At 40.1% G+C, this 26,758-nt stretch overlaps 1 protein-coding gene across 2 annotated transcripts in view; it reads left to right on the top strand.

Moving 5' to 3' along the window:
• NUP54 (nucleoporin 54) overlaps window positions 1-26,758 on the top strand; it is a 35,550-nt gene that overhangs the window by 2,626 nt on the left and 6,166 nt on the right. For both annotated transcript variants that reach the window (XM_032334616.1, XM_032334617.1), the window contains 8 exons: window positions 1,180-1,263; window positions 1,357-1,503; window positions 6,772-6,998; window positions 9,015-9,202; window positions 10,575-10,771; window positions 12,084-12,138; window positions 12,576-12,669; window positions 25,101-25,208. In XM_032334616.1, the coding sequence (XP_032190507.1) occupies window positions 1,180-1,263; window positions 1,357-1,503; window positions 6,772-6,998; window positions 9,015-9,202; window positions 10,575-10,771; window positions 12,084-12,138; window positions 12,576-12,669; window positions 25,101-25,208 (1,100 nt within the window). The remainder of the gene's footprint in view (window positions 1-1,179; window positions 1,264-1,356; window positions 1,504-6,771; window positions 6,999-9,014; window positions 9,203-10,574; window positions 10,772-12,083; window positions 12,139-12,575; window positions 12,670-25,100; window positions 25,209-26,758) is intronic.

Here is a 26,758-nt window from a genome sequence, read left to right as displayed (position 1 = left end):
GATTTTTTTCCTCTTTATATGTTTTATGTAATATGAATCTGTCTCTTATACTAGAGATATATGAGATTAAAAGTTAGAATTGCAAAAAACTGGCATAACTCCACACTAATGGTTCAAGCCTTTTTCTTAAGATTTTTTGGCACCATATTGGTAATTAGGTAAAAACTGACAATAAGAAAAAACAAAACAAAACAATATTAGATTGTTTGTATTCCATCCCATTCATATGTCAAGAGACATATGACTAAGATGAGTTTCATTTCTAAACTTAACCTAAAAACGAAATTTGTGTGTCTGTCAGCTGCCGGTCTGGGGCAGAGAGCTGGGCTAGTTCTGCTCTTTCCTTCCCACTGCCTTCCACTTGCGGGTTTTTTCTTCCCCTTATCTCTTCTTCAAGAAACATGTTCTTGTAGGGAGCTGAGTATGTTTCCTTTGGGAAGTGCCTAAGTTTTCTTGAAGACTAAATGGAAACATAAGCTAAGAGAGCATGTGAGTTAATTCACCGAAGCCAAAGTTGCAAACTGGCGCCACAGTCTGCCAGTGTGATCTGTTTGACACACTTTTAAAAAAATATTTGACTTTCTTGCCAGAAAACTAAATTAGGGTTTAAAATTCTTATACATTTCACATAGAAAATCTAGATCTTGTGTTTCTCTTGGGAAAAATAGGAATATACAAGACTACTAAACTACCATTCTCCCACAGCAGTAATCTGCTGGAATTTGGAAACTGCTAACACTTTAAAAAATTGTTCACATGGAACAGTTCTACCAGTCGGTAAACACCCAGTCTTTTTCACTCATTAATATTCTCAGCCTAAATCTTGTAGGCATTTGAAATTGCAACACCTGCCCTGAAAGTACATGCATAGTCATTTTCGAGTTTGTTAAGCATGGGAATAGGCCTAACATGTTTTCTCAGCTGTAACTGTTAATCAGCCCTTTTGTTGAAGGTTATGTATTGCATTGTGATATTTCTGTTTGAAATATTTACTTATTTTTTGCAACATATTGACTTGATTAGTAGTATAGTTTTTAAAAAATTGAAGTTGAAAGTAGAGAAAGGGAAAATTAGATCAGAATATTTTCTTTTTACGTGGCAATGATGTAAAATGATTTGGAAAAAATTACGTATGCAAAAGATTTTTCCTCTCTGTTTCATTTATCCTTTTTAAATTAGGTGGGTTTGGAGGATTTGGGACAACAACTACAACAGCAGGCTCTGCATTCAGCTTTTCGGCTCCAGCTAACACAGGAACTACTGGTAAGAGGATATCTGAAGGCATTTGTAGATGTAAATGAGCTAGAGATCAGATTTTTTTTTTTAATTTATACAATTTAAATTTTTTCTTCAAAGGACTCTTTGGTGGTACTCAGAACAAAGGTTTTGGCTTTGGTACTGGTTTTGGCACAACAACTGGAAGTAGTACTGGCTTAGGTACTGGTTTGGGAACTGGACTGGGATTTGGAGGATTTAATACACAGCAGCAGCCACAGCAGACCAGTAAGTATGAGAGGCCTTCATCTCTCTTCAAATACAAAACTGTAACATACAGCCAGCATTGAGTGCACTCTTGAGAACACTTTAACAGATATCTTTTTGTGAAGATTTATCAGTATTATGTTCCACAAGACTCCGAAAGCAACTTCTCATGTTTATATGTGATGATACCAGTTGCCAAGACAGACTGGCATGGTCGGGATTGTGAAGCCTCTGTGTGTAATAGCATTCCGTTTATGTTGTTGCTAAAAGTAACCCAAAAAAGAGAACTGCACAGAAGTACAGCTTAATGAGTTGTGTATAAGGTGAGCACCCTTGTAACCGCTGCCTGTGTCAGCAGGCGGCCTCTGGCCAGCCACTTGAGCAGCCCCCCGCATTGCCCGTGCAGTCCCCTCCCTGTCAGGAACTGTAGTCCTGTCTGTCGTGTGGTGGTCACTTGTTCTTTACTGTATAGTTTGGTCATTAAGTCTGTAAGCGTTATTGTTTAGTTTTCTGTGTCTTAAACCTCTGTAAGCTCCCGTTAGCCCTCCTGTTTTGTTTTTCCAGTTTGTTATAGAAATGCAGCACTTCTCCTGTAGGATTTTTCAAGTCAGGACTTAACTTGTATTGCATTCCTGCGGTGTAGTTTAACATATTTTGTTGTCTTCTGTGTTTCTTGTGAATTGGGCTGGATCTAGGCACTTGGTGGATAGTTCAGTTTTTGTGGGGTTGCAAGACTGCAGATGTACCGCATCCTTTATCAGGAGGTATATGTAAGGTCGGTTGTGTCTGTTTTCGATTGCGCTGGCAGCAGCCGTTGGCGATGATTACTTAGATCCATCAGTTTCTCAGGGGTTGCAAAGTGGTACTCGGACCTCGTGACTTCTTTTCCGCGTATTGCAATACTTTTTAATATTTTTAAATTTACTATTTGGTTGATTCTTTCCATATTTATAATTAGTTTTCAAAAATAAAGAGTTGGTTCCCTGTGATTCTCCAGTTAATTTTTACTTAATATTAGGAACTTAAGTATTTCAACTTTTTGGTATTTTTTAATCTGTTGCAGTTACTGATACTTAAATTGTTCCATCTTTGGCCTGAGATACAAGCCTCTTCAGGTTGGCCTCAAGTCCTTTGGTACAAGCTTAGAATTAGTCTTTGATAGCTTCCTTCCCACGGCACATGTTCCAGGCCTATCTTTATGGATTAATTCATGTAATTCTCACAAGAATCCTGCGAAATAGTACTCTTCTTATCTCCATTTCTTAGGTGAAGAGAGAAAACAGAGATTGTGACTTCCGTAGACCTCCCAAGATGCAGGATAGAAACATAAATTCAAGTTCTTTGACTTCCTGTGTGATGCTGTTTCCACTAGTCCAGTCTACTACCTCTTAAATCACTTTCATTTCATTGTTCTTAGGTAACTTGATTGATTGGCTAAAATTCATCCTACTCAATTATTGAAGATTATTAGTTTATTAAAGATGAATTTCAAGAACTGTCTAGCCAGTAGGACAAAGAAAATAGTAGTCTCAGTTCTTTTTTCTAGTATTTTAGTCATTTCTTTTTTCTGTTATCCTGAAAAAATACAAAATTTGTTGGAAATCTGAGTACTTTAGGAGAAGGGGAAAGTGAATTTTTTTGTTTCTTGAAAGTCTCCCCAACTCTCAGTTATTATAATTACACTTTCATTAGGAAAAATGGGACTTTGAATTTGGTTTTATTCGTTTGCAGAATATGTAGCAGCCACTTATCAAATTTTGTAGCAGCCACTTCTGCCTGTATATTGTACGTCAGGGATTAGGTATCTCAGGTTGAAAGCCACAGTTCCTGCTTATAGCCTACAAGGAGACAATAACAAATATCTAATTAGAATAATAAACATCCACTTATACAGAATACATATATAATGTGAAAGCACTAAAATGCGTCCCTAGAAGGTGCTGTGGAATACGGAAGAGTTGAATCTTTAAAGAATTAGTTGGATAGAGTCAGAAAGGGGATTCCAAGTGGGGGGAAGAACTGACAGACGCATCCTTGCATGGCACAGCATGATGAGTTTGGGAGCTGCTGCTGTAAGGAGTTTCGAGTTTAATCTGCAAAGACGATGGAGCTGTTGCGTTATTCTTAAAACCCCTGCTTGTATGAGATGCACGTTCTCTGGCTGTGCCTTCTGTGCGATGTCTAATCTCAGGTAGCCGCCGACTTCTGGACGGTACCTCTTACCCACTGAGAGCGTCGGCGGCCGGCTGTTAGTCCTCCTTTTCTTTCCAGCTTCCCTCTGTCTGCGTTACTCGAACATCACACGGCCCTGCCGTCTACCTGTTGTTCCAAAGACGTCTTCCGTTTCTCTTAAACAGTTATTACCCCGGGCCTTGGCAACATCTGAAAATGTTCTAATTTCAGAATCACTAATGTGAGCATCCCATAATCTATTGTTTTTTTAGCCTGCCTTTTTAAATACTTCAAATATACCTGTTCCTAGATCTCATTAGGTCTTTAACTGGTGACGTTTTCATTTAGACCGTTAGACCATTAGACCATTTAGGCCATTTTCTGTTCTTCCATCAGCTCCTTCTTATCTTCACTGTCCTCCCTAATTAGCTAACTAGTCACTGGTTGCCAATACCCTAAACTTCTTGTCATTGTATCCTGTGCCTGAGGGTTAAAAAAAATCCCAAGCACAGGAAAGCCCAATTGTCTCTCTAGGTGCAGCTTGAGAAAATCACACAGTACAAAAGATTGAATAGTACCTCTAAATTCTTAATCACTGGTGTAAGTTGGGGCCTCAGCTTTGTCTGGTAATCCTTGGAAGTTTATTTAATTTATTCTCCCACCTTCTGTAACAGACCTTTATTCTTCTCAGATCTCAGATTTCTCTGTTCTTTCTTTCAGCAGATGGCCTTGACCTCCACTTCAAAGAGAAGATAAAATCCTTTATTGCACTACAGTTCCTCAGTCTCCCACTGCCAGATCTGCTCATCTGCCTCCCTCCGTACTCCTCCTTTAGCCTTTCCTTGTGCTGTGGATCTCATGCTTCCCAGGGACACTCGGACTGGGGATTCTTTTAGCAGCACTCCTCTCCCCAACACGGTCTTCAGCTTCTTTCCCCAAGGATCCTTCTTACCCATATTTAAACAACCTGAAGTCTCTTTTTTTCTTAAAACAGTGGCCACAAAACAAAACAACCTTAATCTCACAGTCACATTTCAGTTGCTCTTCTCTTCATAAACGTGAACTAGGAAAAGGGAGCTCTCTGTCTGTTGTCTTCTCTTACCTCTCAGCCCGCACTGATCCGGATTCTGTTTTCTGTACTCACATAGTTAAGATCATTAGTCCTCTCAGATCCAATGAATACTTACTGTTCTTTACTTAAATGAGAAATTTAACACAAAAATAAGAGTAAAATGACCCCGATTCTACTGAATAGATTCAGCAAAAGTCAGAATTTGCCACACTTAATCATCTCCTTCTCTCTTCGTCCCTTTTTTTTGATTGCTGAAGTATTTTTTTTTTTAAAAGATTTTATTTATTTATTTGACAGAGAGAGAAATCACAAGTAGGCAGAGAGGCAGGCAGAGAGAGGGGGGGAAGCAGGCTTCCTGTGGGGCTTGATTCGAGGACCCTGAGATCATGACCTGAGCTGAAGGCAGAGGCTTAACCCACTAAGCCACCCAGGCGCCCCTACAGTAAATAGCTTATAGAGCTTATAATAACCAGGATTCAAGTCTTCTGGCTTCTAGTCCAATTCTTTACAATTTTTACATGCGCCCATTTGGAAATTAATATCATCCTCTCTGGAGGGTAACAAGAGACCCTCTCTAGCCCTGTAGCAGCTCCAGTGACCCTGTGGTACTTAGAGCCTGTCGACCTGAAAGAATACTTAAATAGCAGCTCATACAGCGGCCCTTAACTCAGAGCATTTTGGTATTCGTGGTTTTTCTGTTCTCTCTGTACCATTTGTATTACTAAGAACTTTAAGTCACTTTACTTTTTAACTTTACATATTTATTTTAAAAGGAAGATTTGTACTCCTGCTATAAATGGAAAACCAGTATCATTTGCTATAAAGACAGGAAAACTGAAATCAAGTACACAGAAAATGTCATAGTGTTAGCAGATTCTAGCTAATACTTTTGCCTCAAGCTCTGAGCCTTATTCTTTCCTTTGGTAAAATGTGAAATAAGCAGGTGCGAGTCATTAAAGGCAGACTAGCACCAAACTGAGACTTTTAAAGTGTATTATCAGATCATGAAAAGATAACTGTTGGTCATGTGCATTAGTCCATTTAGTGACCCAGCTGTTGCCGGACAGCTGTAAGTTCTTGTACTGGGGCTACTTGCCTGCTGCTTTGGAGAATCTGATCTGATCTAACAAGTTTACCCTTTCTATTGGAGAAATTGTAGCACAGAGAAGTTAAATGACTTGCCCAAAGCTTCGCAGCCTGCTAAAGCTTTTAGCTTAGAATCCTGATGATTAGTTCATTTGTTGTTCTTTTTACTACATGTAAGGAGAAGTGATCACGTTGGTACTGATGAAACACTGGTATAATGATTCTTTTTGCTTATTTCAGGCCCTCTAGTTTGTATTTATTATACATGTATAATAGCAATAAAGGCTTAAAAACCCATTCTGCGGCTTCACACACTTTACTTCGCCATATCTTATCCGTATGTGCTTTTTTTGATGTGGGTCTGATACGAACCCAGCTGACATACCGGTAGTGGAAGTGCTTGTGTTGAGAAGATAGTGACTATAAGGGTTGTCCTAGTATATTAGTTTCCTAATGTTGTCATAACCAAGTATCACAGACTTAGTGTATGTATTAAGACAGTACAGATTTATTTCCTTACAGTTCTGGAGATCGGAAATTCAGAAATGGGTTTCCCTGGGTTGACATCAAGATGTTGGCAGGGCTGTTGCTTCTTGAGGCTCTAAGGGAGAATCCGTTCCCTGGCCTTACCCAGCTTTTAGTCTCTCTTTGCATGTCCTGGCTTGTAGCCCCTTCCTTCATCCTCACGTGTCACTCTGACCTCCCCCTTCCCTGTTCAGGACCTCTATGATCGTGTTGAGCCCACTAAGTGCTAATCCAGCGTAGTCTGAACTCAATATCCTAATTTCATCATATCTACAGAGTTTCTTCTGCTGTGAAAAGTAACATATTTACAGGTTCCAGGGTTTAGGATGAGGACATTGGGGGGAAGGGGCATTATTCTGCCTACTATACCTAGGGTCTGAATTGATCGATTTTTTTTTTTTTTTTGAAATACTAATTATGGGGTACATTTCTAGCATTAGGTGGTCTCTTCAGTCAACCCACACAAGCGCCTACACAGTCCAACCAACTGATAAATACTGCAAGTGCTCTTTCTGCTCCAACGCTATTAGGGGATGAGAGGGATGCTATTTTAGCAAAATGGAATCAACTACAGGCCTTCTGGGGAACAGGAAAAGGATATTTCAACAATAACATTCCACCAGTGGAGTTCACACAAGAAAATCCCTTTTGCCGATTTAAGGTATTAGTATTTCTTTTGATCCTCCCTTGAAGAGTGTGTGTAAGAGAGAATGTGATATTTGGATTAAAATAATATGAAGAAAACAGTTGCTTTGTCTTTAGTACTTTTTGAATATGGTACAATTACACTTGTGTTTTAAGGATGCAGAAGTTATGAAGGTGAAGTGCTTTCTTACGTACATGTGATTGAAGGTGACCAGAGTATGAATGAAGGGGAAGGGATGATCAGAATGTAATTTAAAATTGAGGAAAACACGTTAGAAGCAGGGTGGTCTACTTGGCATCTGTGAAGTAGAGACCCAAAACTAGAATTTAGTGAGAATCATCTAACACTCTCCCGGGATGTGTACTCTGGCCAGCAGAGTACTGGCTAGACAGGTTGTATGTTCTGTTTGGCAGGTATCATTCTGTTGTCACTATTATAGCTGGATGCTAAAGCCATTAAAACAGTATAATCTTCTTCTTCCTGATTCCATGCCTACCCGACAACCTTCTCCTTTGAATTCGACTTCTCAGAGATTGGTTAGCCAGTGAGAGTATTTAGGTCAACTCGATGGCATATTTTTCATAAATAATATATTGCAATCCAGTTTATACTCCAGCCACTTTTTTTGAAAGACGTGTTTACAGGTTTTCGTAGAGAACGTGCACGTGTGCGGGGTAAGAGGCAGACGGAGAGAATCCCAAGCAGATTCTCAAGAGAATCTGAATCTTGAATTCTTCAAGAGAATCCCAAGCAGATTCAAAGGACTGTGAAGCCTGATTTGGGGCTTGATCCCACGACCCTAAGATCCTGACCTGAGCCAAAACCAAGAGTCAGGCCGTTACTCAACTGAGCCACGTAGGCACCCCAGCCACTTTTCAGTGGCACAAAAAGAAAACAAAACCAAACTACTTTTTATTGCTTGTGTCTGTCTGTAATCAGTACGTATGTAAGCCTGTGTGTGGGGCTGCGAGCCTGAGGGTCGGACCCTTCTCAACGTGGTTGAACGACAGAAAGTGACCAGCTTCTCTTACTAAAACATCTGTTATCACTCTAACAAGAGGAATTTTTAAGTGTATATAATTGGAATTTTAATACTTTTGTGTAATGACTAAGAGCTATATAGTGGACATAGATTGGATATAACTTTTTTTAAGTTGATATATAACGTACATATGGTAAAATGAGAACTAGTCTAGAATGAATTTAAATTCTTTTTCAGAAGTTGGATTATGGGGCTCCTGGGTAGCTCAGTTAGTTAAGTATCTGCCTCTTGATTTTGGCTCAGGTCATGGTCTTAGAGTCATGGGATCCCGCCCTGCAGAGGGCTCCTCACTCAGCGGGCGGTCTGCTGGAGAGTCTGTCGCGCTCTCCGTACTCCTCCCCCACAAATAAATCTTTTTAAAAAGTCGCATTATAAGTGGTGACAAAAGAAAAGTAATTCCTTAGGTATAATTTACCATATTTTATATTTTTAAAAGTAACATGCTTCATATAGTTTTATATGACATGAACCCATAAAACGATGTAGATATTCTTTATAGTGTTATACGTTTAACGGTGTTATTCTACTTTAAAAGTAGTCATATTTAGAAAAAACTATAGTAATCATATCTTCGCTCTATCTAAAACTTAGTTTAGGATGCCATAAGTCAATATAGTAAAATAAATTAGGCCTCGGTCCATGACTTTTGGTCATTTTTATAATGACATGCAGAATTGTTTCATCAGAGTTCAGAAACACCCAACAGTAATGACTATCAAACTTCTTTAGAAGGGAAGGCTATTTGGTTACTCTGTTGAAGAGGAAATTCTAATTTCACTCTAAGTTTATATTATTCTTGGGTAAAATAGTTTCTCTTTATCCTTGTGTGATGACCTAGGGCACAGAGTGGTGGCAAGAATAATTATTTCCTTCATTAGCAGCCATTAAACCATTTTCCCTGTTTTAGCAGATACTTAACGTATTAATATTAAACATCTGATGTAAAATCTGTACATAGTTTTGATATTGTTTGTTTTGTCATTCTACAGGCAGTAGGATATAGTTGTATGCCCAATAATAAAGATGAAGATGGGCTGGTGGTTTTAGTTTTCAACAAAAAAGAAACAGATATTCGAAGCCAACAACAGCAGTTGGTAGAATCATTGCATAAAGTTTTGGGAGGAAACCAGACCCTTACTGTAAATGTAGAGGGTATTAAAACATTGCCAGATGATCAGTAAGTATACATTAAATGTACTACTTATTTCTGTGCCCCTTGGTCCAAAGAGAGGGAGCCAACAGCGTTTTTGTTGATAAAGCACAAATTAAATCTTTGAGCAGAATATTATTACTCAGCTAGTTATTATTCAGTATTTATAACAACATTTGTTTAAAAGCTTTTTTGCTTAATCTTGGGAGTTACTTTTTTTTTTTTTTAAGATTTTATTTACTTATTAGAGAGAGAGAGAGAGAGACCACAAGTAGGCAGAGCAGCAGGCGGAGGAAGAGGGAGAAGCAGACTCTGCTGAACAGCCTCTCTGCTGAGCATGGTCCCAGAGCCTTGGGCTCAATCCCAAGGACCATGACCTGAGCCGAAGGCAGCCGCTTAACCAACTGAGCCACCCAGGTGCCCCCGGAGTTACTTTTATTTTATATATATTTATCTGTCTGTCTGTCAGAGGTGGGAGGAGCAGGGCGAGGGGGCGGGAGAATCTTGTAGGCTCTACACCCAGTGCAGAGGCCAAGTGATCTCACAACCCTGAGATCATGACCTGAACTGAAATCAAGAGTTGGACATTTAAACCAACTGAGCCACCCAGGTACTCCTTAATCTTGGGAGTTCTTAACTTACCGGATACTAATGATTACTTAGATTTTTCGTTCAGAAACAGGAAGAAAGGTTAATCATGGCTGTGTGTGCAAATCAAAGGCCACAAAGATGTTATTAGAAAGTTTTAACTGATAACTGTGCATACTCATTCATGGAGAAATACGACTTATTTACTTCTTATGTCTTCTGTATAATTTTCATACTTAGTGGTAAAAACATTTACTTTGGGATATGTTGGGTTAGAAAAAATTTTTTTAAGATTTTATTTATTTATTTGACAGAGATCACAAGTAGGCAGAGAGGCAGGGAGAGAGAGGGGGACTCAGGCTCCCCCCCGAGCAGAGAGCTCGATGCAGGGCTCGATCCCAGGACCCTGAGATCATGACCTGAGCTTAAGGCAGAGGCTTAACCCACTGGGCCACCCAGGTGCCCCTAGAAGAATTAGTGAACTATAATAACTGAGATCAGGTAACTTCAACAGAATCTCCAAAGTACTTCTCAATTCTGGAAAAGATAGTAACATTTACATAGGACTTTGCAGTGAAGCAAACCTTTTATAAGTATCATATGTCTCATTTTAACTATCATTTAAGTTGATGTACAAGTGAACATAACATTAAGTAAGGATTCCTTATTTTCCAAGATTTAAGAAAATATTTTCTCTTCTAAAACGATTACTGAATTCTGCTAGCACCTTTCGAAAATCACATGCTACATTGATACTGAGTTGTAGCTGTGAGTTTTGTGCTGTTTTATGACTTGGTTGTTTGTCTCCCAGGACAGAAGTCGTCATCTATGTTGTTGAGCGTTCTCCAAATGGTACTTCTAGAAGAGTTCCGGCTACAACACTATACGCCCATTTTGAACAAACGAATATAAAAACACAGTTGCAGCAACTTGGAGTAACCCTTTCTATGACTAGAACTGAACTTTCTCCTGCGCAAATCAAACAACTCTTACAGAATCCTCCTGCTGGTACGTTTGTAGTCACAGATTTGAGGAAATGAACGATTTAGAGATAAAAATGCTTCCCCTATTTTGGGAGGTATTAGTTGGTTATTAATGAAACCAGTGTCTATCATGTCTTCTAATTCGGGACAAAGTTTTAAATGTTTTCATTGTATTAATTCATTTAGCTTTTATATTTTATAGTTAATATGCTCATTAGAAATGTTGGGAAATGACAAACTAAAGAGAAATAATCCATAATCCATCTACCCCAAGGTAATTTACTTTTAATATTTTTATTTTCTTCTAACTTGGGCTGAGAATTCAAGTAGAACCTAAATAAGTGTTCTCACCAAAAAAGATGCTGTAGACGGCATAACTAGGTTGACTGTTCTACAGATCCAGTTAATCTCCTATCCACAGAAACAGCTACTGCTAATAATTTATTAGTCCTTTACCTGTGATTTTAATATAGCATATGTACATGTAAGTCCTTTAAAACAAAAAAAAGGATTCTGCACTGTACATCTACTGCGACTTGCCTTTTCAGTTGTAGTATATCGTGGCCCTTCCCGTCACATACCAGTACACACTGGTAAATATTCTTTTTATAAATCTACGTGGAATACCACAGATGGACCTTACTTCACTTCACTTCTGTGTCATTTCCACTTTTTCATCATTATAAACTATGCAACAGTTAAACAGCCTTGTAAATATAATAGCTCTCTGGTAATGAGATTTGAGTCAAGATTATGTATATTTTATGTATTGTTAGATACTGCCAGGTTGCTCTCCAAAGAAAGTCGTATACACACTGTGACAGAAACATGTTCTTTTTCTCGTATTTTTCTTTTTAAATATTTTCTCATTTTGATCTATTTTTGCCAGCAATAAGATTATCACTTTTTTAATTTTGCCGTTCTGATTGCAAAAATCACTTACTTTCATTAGCATTTCCTGATTTCTAATCATTTGAGCATCTTTAAATATGTTTATTAGCTGTGGTTCTATCTTTTGTGAATTAACATTTCATGTCCTTTGCCCATTTTCTATTAGATATTTTTGTTTTCCTTTCTGATTTATAGGCGCTTTTTCTGTTTTTCTGAAGGTTAATCTATTATCCTATAGGTTGTAGATACTTCCTTTCAGTCTACAATTTTTTTCAAAGCTTTATCCTAACAAAAATTTTCATTTTTGTAATTGTCATACTGAATAGTCATTTTTCATTATAGCTTCTGGATTTTTTAAAATCTCATTTTAGGAAGGCCTTTCCCATACAAATACTATAAAAACAGAGAATAGTTTCTTTCAGAAAAACGATTTCCCCTTTTTGTAGGTGTCGATCCTATTATCTGGGAACAAGCGAAGGTGGACAACCCGGATTCAGAAAAGTGAGTACGCCCTTGTCGCCTTCCCACGGACGGACTGATACTTGCTGGGGAATGTTGACGCCTGGCTGGTTCAGTCGGTAGAGCGTGGAACTCGTGGTCTTGGGATTGTAAGTTTAAGTCCCACGTTGGGCTGGGAGCCTACTTGTTGACTGACAAGGCTGTACAGTATGGTGAAAACCTTGAATCTGAGTATCATTCCCCTAATTTTGCCTTTAAAAGTATAAATTTTGACTGAACTTTATTTATTTGTAAAGTAAGAAGGTTGAAAAAAATCTGTGATTTAACATTGTTGATTTCATAGTCATTGATCTGTCTTTGAACCCTAGAAATTTATTTTGAAATTATATGAATGTTATTACAAAAACCCTAATTTCTGGTACTTTGTAATAATAGTAAAAGGCTTACGATCTGATAATTGACCACTTGGATTTCTTTAGGTTAATTCCTGTACCCATGGTGGGTTTCAAAGAACTTCTTCGAAGACTGAAGGTTCAAGACCAGATGACTAAGCAGCATCAGACCAGATTAGATGTAAGCATTTAGCTTCATTCTCTGCCTCTGGCAATAGTAAAAAAGATTATAGACACTTTACTGTGTGGATTACTATTATGTTTTCGAGTTAAATAATACAGAGTATGCTGTAAAATTAACAATTACAGTTTTGTGCAGCTGCTTAGTAGAGAGCCTCCAAAATCATATAAATCTGATTTTGTATATTTTAACAAAGAATTTAGAATTGTTGGCTTACCATTGCTATTAGGCTGTTATAATCCTTTTGCATCCAGGGAATGTATATTATTATTTTGGGGTGGGGGGTACTTTTTAAATTTAAATTCAGTTAGTTAACATATAGTATATTATTAATTTCAGAGGTAGAGTTCAGCGATTCATCAGTTACATGTAACATCACGTGCCCTCCTTAATGCTCATCACCCAGTTACCCCATCCCCCCATGCACCACCCCTCCAGGAACAGTTTGTTCCCTGTAGTTAAGAGTCTCTTATGGTTTTTCTCCCTCTCTGTTTTCATCTTACTTTATTTTTCCTGGGTTTGTTTCTTTCACTAACCAGAATCATGCTGTATGTATTGTCCTTTGATGTGCTTGTTTGAGATGTTCTTAGCGTATGACACTCCTTTTATAACCCTTATATATTCAACAGAGTTAGTGTCACTATTTGGGTTGCTTCATTCTTTTGTTATAATTTTGCCCACTTTTGTGCACAGACTTGAGCACAGGGGCTGGAATTTGAGGAGAACAGTATCAGTTTGAGTCCCTGGCAGTCTGAGGTAAAGGCATGTTAACTTGGCATTGAGCACGTGGCAGGCTGTGCATGCTGACTTAGGCTGGAGGGCAGCTGGACTATGGATTTGGGGCTCACAGACCAATGGCATCCGTGTGTGATGGCGACGTGACTGGTTTGCCATTAACTTTTTCTGGGAAACTGTCTCTCTTTCTATTCTGAATGAAAGCCTTGCTGGATAGAGTGTTCTTGGCTCTAGATTTTTTCCTTTTAACACTTGGAATTTATCATGCTGCTCTCTTAAGGCCTACAAAGTTTTTGCTGAAAAACCCACTGATAGCCATATGGGGTTTCCCTTGTATGTAACTGCCTTCCTTTCTCTTGCTGCTTTAAAAATTCTCTCTTTATCACTACTTTTGGCCATCTTATTTACTTTGTGTCTGGGTGCAGACCTCTTTGTGTTGGTTTTGTGGGGGGGCTCTCTGTACCTCCTGGATCTGGATTTCTCTTTCCTTCCCTGGATTGAGGATTTTTTCAGCTCTTATCCCTTCAGACAAATCTGTCCCCTTTTCTTGCTCTTCTCCTTCTGGGATCTCTGTCATGCAACTGTCATGCTTGATAGTGTTGCTGAGTTCCCTGGGTCTGTTCCCATTTTGTGTATTTTTTGCCCCCTCTCATCTGCTCAGCTTGATTACTTTTCATTACTCTGTCTCCCAGGTGGCTGATTTGTTCTTCTGCTTCCTCTTGTTTGCTGTTTATTCCAGGTTGTCTGTTTTTAATTTCATCTAGTGAGTTCATTATCAGTAATTGGTTCTTTTTTATGTCTCATCTCTTGGTGGAGAGTCTCATGGAGGTCATGCGCTCTTTTCTCAATTTTAGCACGTGTCTTTATGAGCATTACTTTAAACTCGCTATCAGATTACTTATCTGCATTTTGTTTAAGTCTCTTGCTCTGATTTTGTTCTACTCTTTGATTTAGGACATATTCCTCTGTCTCCTCATTTTGTCTATTATTGTGTCTGTCTCTGTGTTAGGAAGTTCAGCTATGTCTCCTGCACTTGAAGGTAGTGACTTTATGAAGAGGTCCTGCACTGCAGTGTCCCCACCAGAAAATGGTGCATCAAGGGTGTCTCCTAAGTGTTTTGTTACGGGGGTGTCCTAACGTGGCGAGCTGTGTTTGCCTTCGGTTCAGCCTGCACTGGCTTTCTGCCTGTTGTGGGCAGAGTCTGGTGCCTGTGGTGTTAGTGGGCCAGTCCAGGGTTGCCTTGGGCTCGAGTTGAGTCAGAGCAGGTGTTTGCCAGAGACGAAGTAGCACCAAACTCTAGGCACTTTCCCTGTGTTGTCCCCTGAGAAGCTTTTGTTGGTGGCTGGGGCCTGCAGTCAGACCAGCTGCCTGCCCTAGCCCACTGCTGGACTCCTAGCCGGACTGGCTTGTGGTCATCTTCCCCTCTCCCTGGAGCAGGACTCGCTCTGGAGTGATGCTGGCCCTTGTCTGGGCTGCGTGCACACTGCCAGGCTTGTGGCACCGTGCAGTGGGTCTCCTCGCCTGGCTTTTTGTCCGGGTTGGGCTGTGGAGTCTGTCCTGCCAGTTTTCAGGTTGCTTTCTGGGTTATTTGTGCCGATGTGGGTGTTCTCTAGGCAGCCACACGGCAAGAGGTGAGCCCTGGGTCCTCCTACTCTGCCCTGCCATCTTCCCAGCAGCCTCTTGCATATTTTCTTAATTAAACACTTTTATTTATAAGGTCTTACCAAAGCAAAGGCTAAAGTTGTGATCCTTTTTTTTTTAATTGTGTTAGTCACCATACCATACATCATTAGTTTTTGATACAGTGTTCAAGATTCATTGTTTACGCATAACACCCAGTGCTTGATGCAATACGTGCCCTCCTTAATATCCGCCACCAGACTCACCCATCCCCCACCCCCCTCCCCTCTAAAACCCTCAGTTTGTTCCCCGGAGTCCACTCTCTCTTGTGGTTCGTCTCCCCCTCCAATTTCCTCCCTCACTTTTCCTTTCCTTCTAATGTCTTCCATGTTATTCCTTATGTTCCACAAGTGAAACCATATGATAATTGACTCTCTCTGCTTGACTTAACTTCATTCAGCATAATCTCCTCCAGTCCCATCTGTGTTGATGCAAAAGTTGAGTATTCATCCTGACTGCTGAGTAATATTCCATTGTATATATAGACCATATCTTCTTTATCCATTCGTCTGTTGAAGGGCGTCTTGGCTTTCCACAGTTTGGTGATTGTGGACATTGCTGCTATGAACATTGGGGTACATATAGCCAGCCCTTCTTTTCACTACATCTGTATATTTGGGGTAAATATCCAGTAGTGCAATTGCCGGGTCATAGAGTAGCTCTATATTTAATTTTTTGTGGACACTCTACACTGTTTTCCAGAGTGGCTGCACCAACTTGATTCCCACCAACAAAGTAAGAGGGTTCCCCTTTCTCCGCATACTCTCCAACATTTATTGTTTCTTGCCTTGTTAATTTTTGCCATTCTAACTGGTGTAAATTGTATTTCCCTGATGGCTAATGACGGAGAACATTTTTTCATGTGTTTGCAAGCTCTCTGTATGTCTTCATTGGAGAAGTGTCTGTTCATGTCTTCTGCCCATTTTTTGACTTGATTATCTGTTTTTTGGGTGTTGAGTTTGAGAAGTTCTTTATAGATCTTGTATATCAGCCCTTTGTAATGTCATTTGTGAATATCTTCTCCCATTCCGTGGGTTTCCTCTTTGTTTTTTTGTTCGTTTGTTTGTTTTTTAAAGATTTTATTTATTTATTTGACAGGCAGAAATCACAAGTAGGCAGAGAGAGAGAGAGGAGGAAGCAGGTTCCCCGTGGAGTGGAGAGCCCGATGTGGGGCTTGATCCCAGGACCCTGGAATCATGACCTGAGCTGAAGGCAGAGGCTTAACCCACTGAGCCGCCCAGGAGCCCCTCCTCTTTGTTTTGTTGACTGTTTCCTTTGCTGTGCAGAAGCTTTTTTCTTGATGAAATCCCAAAAGTTCATTTTCGCTTTTGTTTCTTTTGTCTTTGGAGATGGTGTTTTTGCAAAAAGTTGCTGTGGCCGATGTCAAAGAGGTTACTGCCTATGTTCCCCTCTAGGATTTTGATGGATTCCTATCTCATATTGAGGTCTTTCATCCATTTTGAGTTTATCTTTGTGTGTGGTGTAAGAGAATAGTCGAGTTTCATTCTTCTACACATAGTTTTCCCAGCATCAGTTATTGAAGAGACTTTTTTCCACTGGATATTTTTACCTGCTTTGTCAAAGATTATTTGACCATAGAGTTGCGGGTCCATATCTGGACTCTACTCGGTTCCACTGGTCTGTGTGTCTGTTTTTGTGCCAGTACCATGCTGTCTTGGTGATCATAGCTTTGTAATAAAGGTTGAAATCAGGCAAGGTGATGGTCCTAACTTTTTCTTTTTCAACATTTCCTTGGCTATTCGGGGTGTTTTCTGCTTCCATACAAATTTAGGATTGTTCGTTCCAGCACTTTGAAAAATGCCGATGGTATTTGGATTGGGATGACGTTGAAAGTATAGGTGGCTCTGGGCAGCGCAGACATTTAACAATGTTTATTCTCCCATGAGCATGGACTGTTTCCCCATCTCTTTTTGTCGTCTTCAGTTTCTTTCATGAATGTTCTGCAGTTCCTCGAGTATAGATCCTTTACCTCTTCAGTTAGGTTTTTGGTGCTGTTGTAACCAGAATCAATTCTCTAATTTCCCTTTCTACAGTTTCATTGTTAGTGTATAAGCAGCTGATTTCTGTGCCTTGATTTTTATATCCTGCCACATTACTGAATTGCTGTGTGAGTCCTAGTAATTTGGGGGTGGAGACTTACGGGGTTTCCATATAGAGTGTCATGTCATCTGCAAAGAGAGAGAGTTTGACATACCTTTTATTTCTTTTTGTTGTCTGATTGCTGTTGCTAGGACTTCAGTACTATGTTGAACAAGAGTGGCGAGAGTGGGCATCCTTGTGTTCCTGATCTCAGTGGCAAGACTGTCAGCTTTTCTCCATTGATAATGACATTCACTGTCGGTTTTTCATAGATGGATTTGGTGAAGTTGAAGAAAGTTCCCTCTGTCCCTAGACGCTGAAGCGTTTTAATTGGGAAAACATGCTGTACTTTGTCAGATGCTTTTCTGCATCAATTGAGAGGACCACGTGGTTCTTCTCTCTTCTCTTAGTGATTTGTTCTGTCATCTTGATTGATTTGCGACTATTCAACTAACCTTGCATCCCAGGGATAAATCCCACCTGGTCATGATGGATAATCTTTTTAATGTACTGTTGGATCCTGTTAGCTAGCATCTTGTTGAGAATCTTGGCATCCATATTCATCAGGGATATTGTCTGAAATTCTCCTTTTCGATGGGGTCTTTGTCTGGTCTGGGGAACAAGGTAATGCTGGCTTCATAGAAAGAGTCTGGAAGTTTTCCTTCTGTTTCTATTTTTTGAAACCGCGTCAGGAGAATAGGTACTCTGTCTTCTTTGAATGTTTGATAGAATTCCCCAGGGAATCCATCAGGTCCTGGGCTCTTGTTTTTTGGGAGGTTTTTGATCACTGCTTCCGTCTCATTACTAGTTATTGGTCTATTTAGGTTGTCAGTTTCTTCTGTTTCAGTTTTGGAAGTTTATAGGTTTCCAGGAATGTATCCATTTCTTCTAGGTTGCTTAACTTATTACCATATAACTGTTGATAATAATTGCTGATGATTGTTTCTATTTCCTTGGTGTTAGTCATGATCTCTCCCCTTTCATTCATAATTTTATTAGTTTGGGTCCTTTCTTTCTTCTTTTGGATTAGTCTGGCCAGTGGTTTATCGATCTTATTCTTTCAAAAAACTAGCTTCTAGTTTTGTTGATGTGTTCTACTATATCTCTGGTTTCTAATTCATTGATCTCTGCTTTAATCTTAATTATTTTCCTTCTTGTGCATGGGGTAGGCTTAATTTATTGTTGATTCTGTAGTTCTTTAAGGTGTAAAGAGAGTTTGTGTATTCGGGATTTTTCTTTTTTCTTTTTTCTTTTTTTTTTTTTTTTGAGTGAGGCTTGGGTGGCTATGTATTTCCCCCCTTAGGACCACCTTTGCTACATCCCATAGGTTTTGGACCAATGTGTCCTCATTCCCATTGGTTTCCATGCATTGTTTAAGTTCTTTTTTGATTTCCTGGTTAATCCAAACATTCTTGAGCAGGATGGTCTTTAGCTTCTAAGTTTGTGAATTTCTTGCAGACTTTTTCTTGAGATTGAGTTCCAGTTTCAAAGCATTGTGGTCTGAGAATATGCAGGGAATAATCTCAGTCTTTTGGTGTCAGTTGAGACCTGATTTGTGACCCAGTATGTGGTCTGTTCTGGAGAAAGTTCCATGTGTGCTCGAGAAAAATGAGTATTCTATTGTTTTAGGGTGGAATGTTCTGTATATATATGAGGTCCATCTGATCCAGTGTGTCCTTCAAAGCTCTTGTTTCTTTGTTGCTTTTCTGCTTCCATGCTCTTTCTGTTGCTGAGAGTGGTGTGTTAAGATCCCCTACATTTAATGCCTTCTTATCAGTATGTCTTTTTACTTAACAGTTGGTTTATGTAATTGGCTGCTCCCTTGTTGGGGCATAAATATTTACAGTTGTTAGATCTTGGTGGATAGACCCTTCAAGAACGACGTGGTGTCCTTCTCTATCTCTGATTACAGTCTTTAGCTTAAAATCTCATTTGTCTGCTACGAGAGTCACTACCCCAGCCTTCTTTACAGGCCCACTGGCATGAAAGATGCTTCTCCACCCCTTCACTGTAGTCTGGATGTATGCTTAGATTCAGAATGCTTCTCTTGTACACAGCATATGGATGGGTCCTGTTTCATTATCCACAACCGGTGCCATTTTATGGGCCCATTTAAGCCATTCATGTTGGGAGTGATTATTGAAAGGTATGTTTTATTGTCATCCTGTTGCCTGTGAGGATCTTGTTTCTCTGACTGTCTCTGTAAATTTCTGTTCTATATCACTCTTGGGGTCTTTCTTCTTTTATAGACGCCCCCTGCCTTAGTATTTCTGGTAGTGCCGGCTTGGTGGTCACATAATCTTTTAGTCTTTGCTGGTCTTGGAAGCTCTTTGTCTCTGCATCCATCCTGAACGCCAGCCTTGCCGGATAAAGTATTCTAGGCTGCATGTTCTTCTCATGTAGTGTCCTGAGTATATGTCTTGCCAGCCCTTTCTGACTTGGCAGATCTCTGTGGACACGTCTGATGTTATTCTGATGCTCCCTCCTCTGTACATAAAGAATCTCTTCCCCCAGCTGCCCTTAAGACAATTTCTCTAAATTTAAGATTCACGAATTTCACGATCACATGTCTGGAGGTCTTTCTGTCCTCGTTGATCTTGGAGGTGTCTTCTCTGCCTCTAGGCCAGGAGCAACGCCTGGTGTGTTGTTTTTCAGTCAGTCCTGCTTGGGCGGAGTGGCCCTGCCCATGAAGGGGCCGGGCTCCGTGGAATTCGGGCTTTTGCTCTCTGGGGGTTTTTGTTCTCTGGCAGTTCTTCTGCCTTTTCAGAGGGTGAGAGCAAAGTAAAAACTGTCCGCACCCAGACCTCCGCTTCAGAGAGAAGCCACAGTTTGCTTCTCTCTGAATGGTCCGGAACACAGATGCCCCCTCTCTGCAAACTCCTTTCTACACCGCAGCCTCCCACAGGCGGCGCACACCTCCAGCCACCGTCTCAGCGGTCGCCCGAGAACCCCCTTGTCTCTACTCCCATGCCACCAAAACCGCGAGCCGTACTGGTCCGGGTGAGCCTGGTCCTGGGGCCTGCCAGTTCCCAGGACCGCTGACTCGAGCCCATGCCAGGTGCGCTCAGCCCAGGCGAAGGTGGAGGCAGGGGAGGTGGCTCTGGTGGTCGCGGCAGCCGCCAGCCCCAGGGACCACTGACTGGAGCCCGGGCCTCTCGTTCAGGTGCGAGCAGACGTGGCTGCGGCCGTCCTTTGACCATGGGCTTCGGTCTGTGCGTGCGGCTGCCCCGTCTCAACAGTTGTCCCTGAAATCCCTGACGTTCTGTTTGAGCGCTGTGATCAGGCCCTTCCCACTTGGCGGCCACCAGTCTCCCAAGTTATTGCTGGTCCCCAAGCGCAGGCATTTCCGCACTGGGGTCTTACTTACCAGTGGCTCGCTTCTCCGGCGGCTCCCCCTCCTGTGCACCCTCCGGTAGCGGTCTGCGCACTCCGGCTCCTCTGTCGCTCTCCGCCCGTCGTCCTCTGGCCTGCAGAGATCGGAAGTGTGAGATCTGCACGTCAGGCTGATGTCACGGCGTTCCGAGCGCTCTGGTTAGGTACCTAGCTCCGTTCGGGGAACCCGCTGAAACGGTCTCCTGCTCCTCTGCCATCTGGCCTCTCCTCCCAGTCGTGATTCTTTTGGTTGGCAGAGAATTGGAGATTAATGAAGCACTTGAATCATTGAGTGCTGAAATCTAGCTAATATCTTACTAAGTAGATTTTATAATCAAATACTTAGAGGTACTTAGCGGTTACCTCCAACTCTCTTATGTGGAATTCCTGATAACATACTCATTGAGACGGGAGTGAAAAGTGCGCCGCTTTACGAAGCAGCGCATTTCACAGTCAGTGGGCTCTGATAGAGGTTCTCTCGTGGGGGGGCCTGGGGGCGCAGCGGGTTCAGCCTCTGCCTTCGGCTCGGGTCATGGTCTCAGGGTCCTGGGATCGAACCCTGCGTCAGGCTCTCTGCTCAGCAGGGAGCCTGCTTCCCCCTCTTCCTCTGCTTGCTTCTCTGCCTACTTGTGATCTCTCTTTCTCTGTGTCAAATAAAATCTTAAAAAAAAAAAAGTTCTCTCATTTACATTGACCCAGTGTCTGCTTTGGTATAATTTACACCCGTTCTCTCTGGCATCGATTGGTAGGTAATCATTGTGCTTCCTGTGATAGCCTTACACATATTTGAACATTGTGATCATTTCTTCCTTTTTATTATTCTCTTCTCTGGCTATAAATTTAAACATGGCTTTTCATGTGACATGATTTCCAGAGCCTTCATTATCTTTGGGCTGGACACATTGGGTTTATCATCATCATTTTTAAAATGAGTTGCCACGGTACTATAAATTGGTATGACCACAGTTCTTCAAAGAAAGCCCAAAGAAGTTGTTACCTCTGGTTTTTCGTCTTAGTAGAGGTTTGTCAATTTTGTTGATCTCATCAGAGAACCAAGTATTTGGTCTCATTAATTTTTCTCTAGTATTCTGCTTATTATTTAATTTCTCTTTTTAACTATTTTCATCTGCTTGCTTTGGGTTTATTTTTCTCTTTTTCTGGTTCCTTTAGGTAGCAGTTTAGGTTATTAACTTGAGACCTTTTTCCTAGTAAAGCATTTAATGCTAGTAATTTCCTTCTCAGCACTGCTTTAAATTCCACAGAATCTGATGTTATATTTTCATCTCTGATACATTAAAATTATTTCCTAATTTCACTTGAGAGTGCTATCTTAGTTTTTTTGGCTAATAGATTGTTTCATTTCCACGTTTGGAGATTTTCCTTTTACTTTTGTTGATTTCTAGCCTAGTTCTTTTATGGTCAGAGAACTTTGTATGATTTCAGTTGTTTTAAGGTTTTTAACCCACATCCCTTTGAAAAGAATGTAGATAATGATATTCTTGGCTGGAGTTTTCTATTAGTGAGATCTGGTTGGTAGATTGTTCAAGGTCTTTGTTTTTGTTGATTTTTCTTTTTACTAGTTCTATTTTGAGAGAATTGGGAGTCTCCAGCTACAGTTGTGGATTTGTCTTTTTCTTTCAGTTCTGTCAGTTTTTGCTTCATGTATTCTGACAATATGTTGTTTCCTCTTTTCTGCCTTCATTTGGTTTTTTTGGACACCTTTAGCATTCTGTTTTAATTTACTGTCCTTCCAACAATTTTGTTTTGATGGCCGGAGGGCATCTCTCAGCAGGTGTGGGGGTGGTGTTTCGTCCCCAGGGCACATTTGGCACCGTCTAGGGACTTGTTTGGTTGGTAGAACTGGGGGAGTGCTACAGGTGTCTGTTGAGTAGAGGCAAGGATGCTGATGCACATCCTGGTGTGTAGGGAGCTGGGCCTCTGCAGCGGTTGTCTGGCCCAGATTAATCCAGTAGTTCCCCTGATGCACGGTGTCCCTCTCCGTGGTTTCAGTTACCCACGGTCAACCATGCTCTGGAAGCAGATGATTCTTCTGATGAATCATCAGAAGGACAACAGTAGCCTAATGCTGTGTCACAGTGTCTCCGTCACTCACTTCATCTTTCCGGGTAGGCATTTTATCACTTCCCATCATCGTAAGGACAGTGGTGAGTACAGTACAATAAGTATTTTGAGAGATCACGTTCATGTAACTTTTACTACAATATAATTGTTCCAGTTTATTAATTTCTTAATGTGCCTAATTTATAAATGAGGCTCTATCATATGTATGTCTGTACGTGTAGGAAGAAACATAGTAAATATATAGGGCTTGGTACTCTCCATGGTTTCAGGCATCCATTGGGGGTTGTAAAAACATAACCCTCAGGGACGAGGAAGGGCTGCCACAGCACTGGAGTTGAGGAAATCTTCTCTAGATAACACTGTATCGCCCGCATCAGTGCTAATATAGGCTTGTCTCGGAGCTGTCAGCTTGATGCTCGCTTCTCAGTTTCGGGCTTTGTTGTAACCAGAGTGGGGTATGCCAGAGGTGGGGGCCCTGGTCACTCACTACCCAGTCAGTGGTACCTCAGATCCCTGTCTTCTTCCCCAGGCCTCTTGCCACTCTTTCTTTCTCAGAGTCCTCAAATTGTCGCCCGTGCATTTTGTTCAAGTTTGAAAGCTGTGTTTCGTAGGAGAGACGGAGTGCCATATACTTGAGTCCATCTTGTCCAAAATCAAAATTAATTCCTGTCTTTTGCTAGTTTTTCTGTTGCATTTAACTTTTCTTTACTGAATTTCAGGAGTTCACCATTACTCTGGATTTTAATCTCTACTCTGATTCTATTCAGATTTCTCCTAGTTTCTCAACTCTTCCAACTCTGCAGTGTCCTGAGTTGAACAGAAAACTTGAGTGCAATAATACTCGCTAGTGTCTTGCCCTGTTTCCTTGGGAATCTGCTCAAGGAATCATTCTTTACCCCAAGAGCTAAGAGTCTCCTACATTTTTTTTCCTAATATTTTAGAGTTTAACCTTCCACATTTGGGTCTTTTGTCCTCATGGGTTTCAAGTTTACACAATAAGTAGTATGAACCCAAGTTTATTTTTCTTAAATGGGTCAGATGTTCCAGTGTCCTCCGTAAAGAACATCCAGTGTTATTTTCCCCCAATGATTTATCAAAGCATTTAACCAGTCAGGTCACCATATGTAAATATGTAAGTAAGTGTGTGTGTGTGTGTGTGTGTGTGTGTGTGTGTGTGTGTGTGAGAGATATGTATTCTGTTCTTTAATTAGTTCCACTTTTTTTTTTTTACTCTGGCTTTAGTAGTGTATTTCAGTGTGTGGTAGAGTGAACCTCTGATTTTTTCTTTGTTTCAGAGTTGTTGCATCTTTATGGATCTTTACTGTTCTATAATAGTCTTGGAATCAGTTTGTCGAAATGCTAGCGTTTTGGTTGGGATTGCATTAAACATGTTGTCTGTAGAGAATTGAATCTTAATAAATTATTCCATCATGAACATGTTAACGTTTCTTTACTCACTGAGGTACCGTCCATTGAAACAGTTTTAAGTACTTTCTTTAAAAACCTTGTACGTTCTTTCTGGGGTTAATTCCTAGATTGTTTTAGTGTTTGTGAATAAATACTGAATGGTAACATTTCTATTTTTTCTTAGTTATTGCTGGTTGAGAAAACCACTATATTCTTTTGTGTCTGGAAGCCGCCAACTTTTCAAAACTGGGGTGGGGGAAGAGCCTGAAATACATAGTATAAAACATGGCTACCTACTTTTGTTCCTTCAGCATGACCTGTCACTGGAAAGTTCCCTTAAAAGGTGACCTGTCCAGGTGTACATACTAAAATATGTCTTGCACAATCTTCTTACCCTCTTTCTTAAAACCTCTTAATATAAGTCAATGCCATAGAATGATTGATCATGATAGGAACAATTATGGATTAATTCAGGTTTGGGTAGCTTTAATGAAATGAGATTTAGCTCCCATCTGTAAGGTTAAGACTTCATAAGGCAGAACAGTATGATTTCAAGCCAGGCAAAGAGCATATCCAAGACACAGAGGCATAAAAGTGTATTTGGTTGTGTGATTACGATCTTTCCTTTTCCCTTACGCTTGATCACTCCCTCTTAAGTATTTTGTAACAGCTAAGACTGGACTATACTATACTTTCCAGAGTTAGTGGAAATTTAATGGTCTATTAAGGCCACTCCTGGATGTCACTTTATAGCTGTTAACTTTTTCCTTTCATGGGCTGGTTGTTAATATTACTACAAATTCCTTATTTCGGAAGTATGTGTTTTATTTTTCTGTACGCTTTGTCTCCTCACTAAATTTCCTAGAACTCTTAAGAAACCTTTGAATGGTACTTTTTAATTTTCAGATGCATAAAGGGGAAGAGATATAAAGCAGATTTAAGGAGTTTATATTTTGAGAGATGCCTCTCTCTCATTTTAGAATTAGATTTTGCATATAGATAACCCTGATATTTGTGATGTCTCTACTTACCTTCAAAATTTTTTAAAAAAATAGATCATATCTGAAGATATCAGTGAATTACAGAAGAATCAAACTACAACTATGGCCAAAATTGCACAATATAAGAGGAAACTCATGGACCTTTCCCACAGAACCTTACAGGTAGTACTTTGCAAATTTTTTTTGAACATTTTTAAGACTGTATATGAGACCGTGCTTAATAGAGAATTTTTTTGGAATAGAGAAAAACATAGTGAAAGGAAGTAATAGTAATTTGAAAATGAAAGTACTAATCTTTTCTCAGTGAAACTTAGGCAGTGGAGGAGAGGTCTCACAGGAGTGCGTGAAGAAAGCAAATATATTCTAAAATTCACATTTTGGGGCACCTGGGTGGCTCCGTGCGTTAAAGCCTCTGCCTTCGGCTCAGGTCATGATCTCAAGGTCCTGGGATCGAGCCCCGCATCGGGCTCTCTGCTCAGCAGGGAGCCTGCTTCTTCCTCTCTCTGCCTGCCTCTCTGTCTACTTATGATCTCTCTCTCTCTGTCAAATAAATAAAATCTTAAAAATAAATAAAATTCACATTTTATTGAGAGGGTAGAACCAGTGAAGAAATACATCGTCTTGGTGCAAACAAAGCCTGTATCAGATCACTAATGTTTTCATAAAAGCAGTAGGAAAAAAACACACTCGATTTTCAGTGCTAGAAAGGGGAGTATAACCATTAATGAAAAAACAGGATGAAAACCAACAGTAGAACTTCAAAATAAGAAAAGGGAATAAAAGCATGAGCATCAACAAAAATTGAAATGGTAAACTATCATGAAGACAGAAACATTGCCTACCAGAATCAGTGGAATACAGGAAGAACTGTAGGCAGAATAAAATTTATAGTCTTTAAGCCTTCATTTAAAAATACAAACGCAAAAATAAGGAACCTAGTACTCACAGTTAGACCATCAAGAGAGGCCAGTAAGAGAGAAACAAAGATGTGAAATGAGTGAAACCAGACAATCTTGGTACAGAAAATAAATTGAAAGCTATATCTTTGAAAAGATTTTTTAAAATAGCTAAATATTTATGAGTCTAAAGAAGGAAAAGAAGAATTAGCAGTGAGAAAAGAAACATTACTATAGATAACACAGAACAGAATGAGAAGATACTACATTGTAATTCACGGCAACAAATTTGGGAGCTAGAGAAAATCGCTAAATTTTGCTGATTTCAATTTTGCTAAAAACTCATTAGCAGAGACACAAACATCTTAAATAGACTGTAGAAACAATTGAGAAACTTACTAAATACCAACCCTGGAAAAATACCAAGGCCAGATAGTTTGATTGCTGAACTCTAACCACTAAAGCGCTAATTCTGAAGTTGTAGGAAAAATATATAGACCATCTCCTCATTTTTAAAAATAACTTTGAGATAAAATTGACCAGCCATACAATACACCCTTTTAAAGTATACAATTTGGTGGGTTTTAGTGTATTTAGTCTGTGCATCATTGCTACAGTCGATTTTTGAAATTTTCATCGCCCTAAGAAGAAACTCCATCCTGCTGGCAGTCACTTCCCATTTCATCCAGAACTCCCAGCCCTAGGCAGCCGCTTCCTGTCTCTACGGATTTGCCTGTTCTGGACACGTCATGTGAATGGAACAGGAGATGTACGATCTTTTGTGACTGGCTGCCTTCATGTAGCATAATGTTTTCA

This window comes from Mustela erminea, chromosome 2 (genome assembly GCF_009829155.1).
Source record: "Mustela erminea isolate mMusErm1 chromosome 2, mMusErm1.Pri, whole genome shotgun sequence".
Lineage (NCBI taxonomy): Eukaryota > Metazoa > Chordata > Mammalia > Carnivora > Mustelidae > Mustela > Mustela erminea.
The sequence above is the reverse complement of the archived record's forward strand: the minus strand, read 5'-3'. Positions and strand labels throughout refer to the sequence as shown.